Source organism: Oryctolagus cuniculus, chromosome 8 (assembly GCF_051225735.1).
Source record: "Oryctolagus cuniculus isolate XC-2025 breed Fujian yellow rabbit chromosome 8, ASM5122573v1, whole genome shotgun sequence".
Lineage (NCBI taxonomy): Eukaryota > Metazoa > Chordata > Mammalia > Lagomorpha > Leporidae > Oryctolagus > Oryctolagus cuniculus.
Genome location: NC_142874.1, coordinates 99,771,187 through 99,780,475, shown reverse-complemented (window position 1 = coordinate 99,780,475; position 9,289 = coordinate 99,771,187). Strand labels below are relative to the sequence as shown.

Sequence of the window (9,289 nt, the reverse complement as noted above, 5' to 3'; positions counted from 1 at the left end):
ATATGAAAATGACTAAAGACTCTGCAGGTTAATTGCACACCTTGCCCTGGGAAGATGGAGATTTTCTGGTGATACACGTGAGTATCCGCATTGGAAGGTGGTGTTTATGAAAAGGCTGTGCGGTGTTATGTGTTGTCACTACCATGTGCCCAGTGGTCAATCCTGAATTCAGCTGCTCCTTCCAGACCACTTGAAGGAAGCTTGAACAAGTGTGGCAAGCAAAGAATGCGACAGGATGAAACCCTAGTCTTTAGATGATCAAAATCAGAAGAATAAATACTTCTTTCTTCTCCTTAACTATGAGTGACCATTTTCTCTTCCTTAGAAGTAGGACCGCTTTCTAAGTGCATACTTCTGACATTTCCAAAGATTAATAGTAGGGGACCAAAAGCAAGGAGATTTAAAATATACAAACCCCAATGAAAATTATAAATGTTGAAAATGACAGCTCTCCAAAGACATACAGAATTTATATCTTCATTACAAAAAAACAGCTAAAGATTTGTATGAACGAATTCACGCTACAATCAGCTCATACTGTAATTTTGAGATGATTTAAGTGAAACAAATGTGAGAATAAGAAAATCATATATTTGAAGTGAAAATTTCCCACATTTACTTGTCAAACTTTTAGTGAGTTTTGTATGAAACTCAGGGGTGATTGTGTTGGCCACCACTAGGTGGCTCCATTCACAAATTATAGTTTTTTCCCGTTAGAAAAAAACCTGGCTTTCTTTTCAAGCTGTGTTGAAGTAGAACATATAACATAGAATGGTTGATGAACTGACTCCCTGTGAAATGAACTCTTGCATCTGAACTCTCTAAGGTTCTAGAACACTCTCACAGCTATGACTTTACTCCAAAGGAGAAGGAACTCAGAATTTGTAGCGAAAATTATTTGACATAAATGCTGTGTTGTACATATGGAAATTGACGTTCACTTGGTGGGAAACATAACAGAGTTCTATGAGACCCTCACGAAGAATCTACCACTTTTCCCTTTCCTGGTGGTGGGAGGCCGAATGAGAAAACAAGCGCCTGCAGCAAACCCCGAGGGCCCTCTGTAGCTCCCATAATGCAGTTCCTGTTATGCTCACTGTTTCGGTGTTGGTGACTTTTTTTAAATCAAAGTTTTCAGTAAAAGTGTTGAAATTGATTCATCTGGATAGCTGCCAATTTGCTTCCTCAATGTTTTAATAGAAATAGGGGTTCCTTTTGAGTATCCAGTTCCCAGTTTCCATAGTTGATTCTGCAATCCCAGCACTGATGAATAATCTTGCCAAATTACATTTATTTTTAAGATATAGCAATGGACATTAGCTCTCTTCCCCCTCTCCTGATTTTTAAATATTTCTTTAAAATTTGAAAATTTAGAGCACAGTTTTTCTCATTGGTGCAAACATTATCCATTGAACTTATAAATGCAGTCTCTCCCCTCCACAATAAGAGTGACAAATATTTTTGTAAATAGAAATACGCCAGGGGATGTCCTGAGACACGACTATAGAATACATGTCTAAGCCAGAAGTGAAAAGCGTGAAAGAAAGACAGCAACAGTTCCCCCCTCCATGAGAAGGCCGAAGGACTCTTGAGAATACTAAGAAATCACCAAAAGAAAGAAGAAATCCATTTGCAAAGATCGGAGAAAACATATAAGTAATTTCTGTTCAGATCCAGTCAGCAACATGGGTACCTCCAGGCCAAAAGTGAACCACAGTCATGTTTATTGGAGGTTTTGATTCATACACATGCATGCTTGTGTAGTCTTGGTTTGGTTACTGGGCTGTTGACTCTTCATTCGCCAACTGCTGAATGAATTGAGTCCCTGTGTTAAAACAAACAGCCTGTGATGGCCCCAAGGAAATGTCATAGTTGACACAAAGTCTGTTGACTAACATTTGGTAGTATAAAAGGGCTAATGAAACAACCTTTGTGTATGCTGCTATCATGAAAGCAAAGATTAGGGGGAGAGAGAAAAAAATGCACCAATTCCCTATTTGCAGATAAACTTGTGTTGGTATTAAGAAACTGAGACAACAGTAAAACAGTGTATAACTAGTCATGAATGCGAGGAGTCCCCAGAGAGGACAAGACGATGAGAAGAAAGGGATCCATCTCCTAGTGAACTACAGAATGCAGTGAAACAAACAAGAGACTTGAGTCAAATAAGTATGTAGCTGGTTAGTGTGATTATCTTCCACATCACAACTATTTGAAAGGCATAATGTAGCCTGGAGAAAAGACTAGCTAATTACTTAAATCAGAGTCCCATGTGGTATGCAGACACTGTGTGAGACTGGAGGCAGCACAGTGGAAGTCCAGCATCCTAGAACCTTGAGATGGCATGTGCCTACCAACCTTTTTACAAGCTATTATGGAAGTTGAAGTCCAGCGAGGTTTAAATGCTCTCAAAGCAGCAGAGCTAAGCAGTACAAAAAATCCAGAACAAGAACTAGTTTCCTGATTTCCAGTTTGGAAATTGGTCCTCCTACCACACTGCCCATAAGGTAAACAGGGCACCATGGGGGCAGCCAACATGGGGCCACAGAACCATACATCATTGATTACGCTTCTCATGGTAAGACCCAGAGGGGAAAGAGCCTGACTGAGTGAGCTTAAAGAAAAGATGGAGAAAGCCAGTAATCATTTTCTATCTTTCCAGGGCAGACTGGTAGAAGAAAGGTCAAAGGTCAAGGAAGCAATGCCTGTTAACAGGTGAGTACACCCACTCTGTTATGTGAGATGGGGGGGGGGGCAAGTCTAGTCAATACCCAAATACTAACAGTACTGCTAACGAAAACAGAAGTTAAAAGAAAACCCTTTTGCTAGAATACTTGTAAATATACATCAATAATAATAGTAAGGGTACTAATAATGATACCTTTTTAAAAAACAAACGCGACTTCAAATTGCATATGACATACATGGTGTGGAGAAACGCGTGTGTTTGTGGTTGGACATGAATCACTATCTTCCCTGCAATGCTACAGCTTTATCCTCAGAGGGCACCAGGTAAGTCTCTCCTGCAAGGAGCAAGGAGTCTCGGTCCCTTCTCCCTGACACTTAGAGTCTCCACTTCCCTGATACAAACAGTAACACTGGTTCTACAAGTTCTAGAAACAGAACACTGATGGAGGATTATCTGAGACACTTGATGTACACAATGTGTAGCAAAAGTCTGTGATTTCTCTGTAAATTACTAATCTGAAGTAGACACAACAAACCGTCCACAGCTTCAACTTCAAATGATTTGAACAAAAATAGAACGAGCCATGGACAGTGTCTGCATCCCTGTCCAAGTGGATGTAAACAACGTTTGTAGAAATTGGGTTTGTTAAGAAAGTTTATCCATATATCTGGATAGCAATAAAAAGCGTTTCCTAGGAAACTGTAAGATCCTGTACCATACAGCATACAGCCCAACTAAGAGGAAAATTAGGTTGGTTTCTAAATTCAAGGTACACATTTACACAATTTTTCTTAACTCCGGCAGTGCTGTCCAGGTAAAGTGGGCATGTGTATTGGAAGTTGTATCTGTGTTTCTTCTCTCTCCTGCTGTGATGGGCCGGTGAAGCTCACTGGGTCTAGTCTCCGATGTCCTTCTCTGCGGTGACACCCCTGGGGGGCCACAGACTCCCTGTGTGTCTCCATCCACTTCCTGCTTCCGTGTGGTCAGTACTGCCCTTCAGCTGCTAACGACACTACCGTTTCGTGTCGTCCCATTTCTTCCAAGACAGCTGCCAGCATGCTCAGGTTTCCATCCGGGAAGTTCTGTGCTTCCCAAAGATCCAGGATTACACCAGTTGGGCTTGATTTGGTGGCAAAGTAATTCAAGTACCTGCAGTGGGGAATGGGAAAATGTGCTGAATGGCGTGATTTACGGATCTGTTTTCTCTCGTGTTTTTATGGGGCTAAGCCTTCCTGTCTCTCCATCTGTCTCAGGGTAGCCTAAGTCCCACTGTGGTTTACAGTGGGTTGTCCTAAATAACTGGCCCAGACTGACTTCGATCAGCCCCAGATGAGAAATGTGATGTTTAACTCTGTTAACCTCAAAACTAAGATAATTTAAGACATAAGATGTCTGTGTGTCTTAACCTAAATGGGACTCAAAAAGACTTAGGTTTTCTTTGTAGCCCAGGCTCTGATGATCTGGGACAGGTCATGCCACATCCTTCAATGTTTAGGGCAGACTGAGACCATCAACTTGGCAGAGTGGATCACAAAACTGGATGCTTAGAAATGTCATAGCATCTTGTTTGCAAGATATGGGACAAAGAAGGTGATTAAGCTGTGGTTGTAGACTGAGAAAGTAAACAGATGTACAAATGGAAAGAAATGAATGCTGCCCTAGGTCTACCAGTTGTCAGTCCTGGCAAATCCTATCTAATGCAGAAAGTAGTGCTGGAGCCTTGCTATACCCACCTGTCCAAGTTTAGCTTATGGGCCAGCATCCGCCAGTCATGGCCTCTAGTCTGTGGGGCATCCAGGCTGCTACAAAGCTTCTGCCGGATCGGGAGAGGAATGCTGAAGGCGCTCGGCCCCGTGACGGTGGTGATGGTACTCGCAGGGTCCAGCAGTGGCAAATCCATGCCTGTAGGTTCCTGTATAAGGGCCAGGAACAACACAGCATTATTTCTGAAGACAACACCAGTCCCTATTGAACCAAACAACATAATGCCTTGCTTTGAGTGATAAGAAGAGAATGAATGCTGTTATTCTCCTTGGGGAGAATGGTTTCTTCCTGGCCCCACAGCTGTGGTGTCGTGCTGTGTAACCTGGTTGCAAGAAAGAGGTACACAGAGCTAACTTTGCCTGGCCTGGGCTAGATGGAAAGTTCTGGTGTGATTACATAACAGCATTTCTGATGGGTTTCTTCAGGATGAGAGAGGAAGATAAGGAGTATCCGTGCTCCCAAGATTTAGATTTCAGGAGGGGAAAAGTGTTCACAAGGGCAGTTCTCTGAGAGTGAACAGATCTGAGATTAGAAAGCTGAGAGGGCTTCCAGAGACTGACCTAAGGGAATGCCCCCATAACCTGGAAACCCTGCCAAAGATGGCTTAGTTCTTTCTGCTTTTGTTGAATGAAATGGAACGGAACTAAATGATACCAAATTAAAACTAATTTTTTTAAAGAATTCGGTAAACACAGCATATCACCTTAGGGCAAACAGGTAATGGCATTGTCCAATGGCTATACGACCGTATTTTTTTTAAATCTAATTTTTATTAGCAAAAACCATAAAGTGGTTCTTAAAATAGTTTCAGCTCATAAAACAGCACAAAGGCAAACTCTGAATTTTCTCTGTAGGAGAAACTCTAATCATTTTCTGATCACTTCTCCTGGTTGGAAAAGCAAAAGCAAATGTTGCCTGGGAACTATTACAGCAATAAAAGAGAATCTAGTTAATCTACTTTAAATGTCATTTCTCCCGCTTCTGAAGGCAGGTAACTCCTTGGTGTGCATAATTAGTTGGTGCAGGATAAAGTAGTCATACACAGTTCCTGCCGTCAGGAAGTCTCTGATGTCTGAGTGCTCAGCTCCATCAGTGTCACCATCACCCAGCACATCCCCAGACCCTGCCCTGCCCTGCCGCAGTGGCCTCTACAGCAGTGGGGATGCTGATCCTTGGGGGGGGGGGTGCCTGTGTGTATGTGTGGTAGCCGTGTTCTAGCCATGTGTTCCACATTCCAGGATGAACAGCCAGTGCTCCCTTATGGAATTGAGTAACCCCACAGAAGAGAGCCCATCTGGGTTCTTGAAGAGCATTTTACAGAAAAACTAATTTATTCTTCATTTTTTTAGCCATAATACACACAGTAGTATGGGTTTAATCATAGTATTTAGCCTCAAAAACCCAAAGCTTGGCAAACTGAGACCCTGTGGACTGCACTGGCTCCTTTGTGTTGGCACTAGCACACACCAGGAGTTCAAAGACTGATGTGCAAAACACAGAAGCCATAAATAGGAGCTGGAGTCCTTGGATGAGTATCCCACCACAGCTCTTTCCCTATCAGGCCCAGAGCTCTCCCAACAGGCATGGGGTGGGGGTGGGGGGCAGAGAGAGAAAGCTAGCGAAAGATGGAAATCTCTAGGGACAGTAACCTGAGGGTACACGCCAGTATTTATCCATGAATTTACCTGTCCACATGTCTGAACCCTAAGGTCCCAGAGATTCTTCTTACTGTTGGCCACAGTCACTCCCCACTGCTCACCTGTGGTCCATCCAGCATGTCTGCCAGGCTATCCCTACAGTGGTGCGTTGGTGTACACAACCATCTCTTTCTCTGATTTCTTCATTACCAAACCTTAAATGCCCTTTCTCCCTCGGGTAGTTCCAACTGTTATTTAAGCAGTGAAGAACATTTGTATAGCCTGACCTGCCTTGCTGGCTGGTATGGGGCCACAAGGCTGATGCATGTGAAACACAGGGCCCAGGCCTGCCATGGAGCAGGGGCCTGATAGATAGTTGCTTCCACCACTTCCCAATGAGAATGTGGCCCTATACCTCCCCCCACCCCGATTGCCCCATCCTTGGAGAGTCGTCCTCAGGCTGGACCACTCTCTGTGTCCAGTGTCACTGCTGAGGCTGCACCCCTGACAGTTGGTCTCCCCTCTCTTTTGACTTGTGTTGGAAAAACCCCCAAAGCCCAGCCCCACACACAAGTGCTCTGATGCGCCCTTGAGCACTACACCAAAGGCATGCATCTCGAGGCCTCCAGGAGCAGGTTCCCAGCCCTTTTGCCCAGTGCACAAGTGGTTGTATTTTTTGTGACTTTGAGTTCTCAGATTGCTTAGAGGTGAGAGTGTTTTTGTCATTCTCAGAACCCCTGTGGTACTCAGCACTGTACCCTGCACACGGCAGCTAGTCAAGTTTTGTTGAAATTACAGAAACGATGCTTTTCTAGGACAGAAAGAGGACAAGGCCAGTTCCCGATGGCAGCCCACCCCCAGAGTCCAGTGCGATGAAGGGTTTGATGCCTCTCCCTGTTACATCCTTGAGGGAAAGGCCAGTTAAAGATAGGCAGGATCTCAGGCAGGTCTGCTCACTCCTTCATGTTGGCCTCTTTTCCTTGGTGCATAAAGAACCATCCCCATTTCATGTGGACATGAAAGACCCGAGTGCTCCCACCCAGGCTACTCTATTTCTGTGTAGATGAAGTAACCTCAGTAGGGTGTCATTTCTTGTCTCTCTTTTCAGGGGGATGACAGTAGCTTTGGAGGTAAAAGAAAAAATATGTATCTACATTTACATTGAGGTTTACATCTAGTAATTTCAATTGCTGTTACTTCTTCCTTGACTTGCAGGTAAAAGTTGAGTTTACTGTCACAGAATGCTTATTACAATAATTGTTTATGATGTTGGTACCATCTGCCTTAGGAAATACACGATTTGTCAGCGTTAACCATGCAGCTGTTACGGTGATGGCACATATTTTGAGGACTCCACAGGAGAAGCATCCCTCTACTTTCATATTCTGAGTCTTCCTACAGTCCTTACAAAAAAGAAGAAAGCAGCTAGATTCTCCCAGTGGTCATTATGAACAGATTATGGAAAACAAAGCGTACAGAGGGAATGGCTATAGCAGAGTGATGTTAGCTATGTACGTTAATACAGTTCTTGTGTGCGTCAAACTGCTACACATCACTAGCTAGTAGAGGTTATAAGTTCTAGCAAATGTACACAATTACAATAATTGTTATTGCCTGAAAATCTATTATAATTAGGTGGCTGAAAATGCCCCTTAAGCTGTACCTTTTCCATGGTTCAAAACCATGAGCTACAGCAATAGTGTGACAGCCCTACTTGGAGAGAGAGACCATCTTCCTTCTTCCAAGAGCCCATTTCTCTTTGGCTATATTTACTTTGAATGACCTACTGTTTATATAGGGACTAGGTTCAGCCTTTGGTTTATTTCGATTCAGAGGATCTCTGAAGCTTAAGGTGATGACAGACCCTGCAGCTCAGAGTGGCAGAGGTCACACAGGCACCTGCTACCATAGTGACACTGCTGACAATAGTAATAGTGTGTGTGCTGTCAGCCAAGCTCTGTTCACAACAGTTCCTAACAGCCACACAATCTTCACAACAGGCCCATGATTTAATACATTTTTATATCTCTTTACACATGTAGAAGCTGAGGCAAGATAGGATAAGCGTTTGTTGGTGTTCTTACAGAACTGTACACTTAGGGCTTTCCTATAATGGATCTTTGTCTACAGCAAAAACTGCACCGGAAGCCTGAAAAAGCCATCAGTTGCCTTCTCATCACTGTTTTTTCTTTTGGTGGTGATGGGTAGCTTTCTGGTTATGACTCAACCAACATCTGTCTAAAAACAGCAAAATGTGTTACCATTGTGTACATTTTGACTTTCATTCATGGCAATACTTCTAGCCTTCTAGACATTTCCATACGTAAATTCATCTCTGTGAAATTAGAGGCTTCTAAAGGAACCAGAGAGGAGTCGTTGGCCCTTGAAGTGATCACAGTGTGTGTCTGCACAGTCTGGTCTCTGGGGCGGGCAACGGGTCCTCGGGCTGATGAGGGTGGCCAAGGGCTTCGTGCCTTCCGCAGGGACTACTGGGAAGCACAGTTGTGCTCAGGCTTGGGAGGGGAAGCCCAGCCCACCTGCCGCCCTGCCCTGAGACCCCAAAACAGAGCCCCTTCATGCCTTGTGGCCTTGTGGATGGGTTTGTCAGTCACACCCTGCCCCCTCTCCCAGGTTTTCATGAGGATGGGGTCTCAGAGGCCATTGTTTATCCACACAGAGAGCAGCACCCGTTTTCAAATGCTAGCCACAGTGGTGGCATGCAGCGACCCAGAAGTAAAAGTAGCAGAGTGCCCCCATAATCCCCAAAGTCCTCTCCATGCCGGTCAGTTAAATGTGCTTGTCTGTCACACAGGGGTGAATGCCGACGGCTGCTCTCTGAGCCGACTGCCACCACGTGCAAAAGAAGTCGTCTTTCCTGGATGCTGGCACAAGAAAGTTCTTCAGCTGTGATCACACGGTGCTTTCTCTGCGAGGAGGCTGGAGGGAGAGAGCCCTGAACAGCTGTCTTTCATTTGTGGCCACATCTGAAACCACCTTTTCAGCACACAGCCCATGCTCACGCTGACCAAAAAGCCGGCTTCAAAGCTCCAGGCCCTGTGGCCCCCCTGCCAAATCCCACAGCCTTTGTTGTCCCTGGGGCTGGGCTCTTATTGAACTTTGCAGACCTGCTGGGCTTGGAAAGTGAACACACCCTCCGGAGCCAGCAGGAGGTTGGGGGGGGGCGCAGTGCACCAGGGAG

General features: G+C 44.6%; 1 protein-coding gene across 2 annotated transcripts in view; it reads right to left on the bottom strand.

Moving 5' to 3' along the window:
* Positions 1–1,274: 1,274 nt before the first annotated feature.
* Positions 1,275–9,289, bottom strand: part of UNC5C (unc-5 netrin receptor C) — a 378,756-nt gene continuing 370,741 nt past the window's right edge. Inside the window, exons 16-17 of one of the 2 annotated variants that reach the window (XM_008267581.5) lie at positions 4,423–4,601; positions 1,275–3,838 (exon numbers count right to left, since the gene is read on the bottom strand). In XM_008267581.5, the coding sequence (XP_008265803.2) occupies positions 3,673–3,838; positions 4,423–4,601 (345 nt within the window). In that variant the 3' untranslated portion in view covers positions 1,275–3,672. The remainder of the gene's footprint in view (positions 3,839–4,422; positions 4,602–9,289) is intronic. The other variant, XM_017347400.4, reaches the window with a different exon arrangement.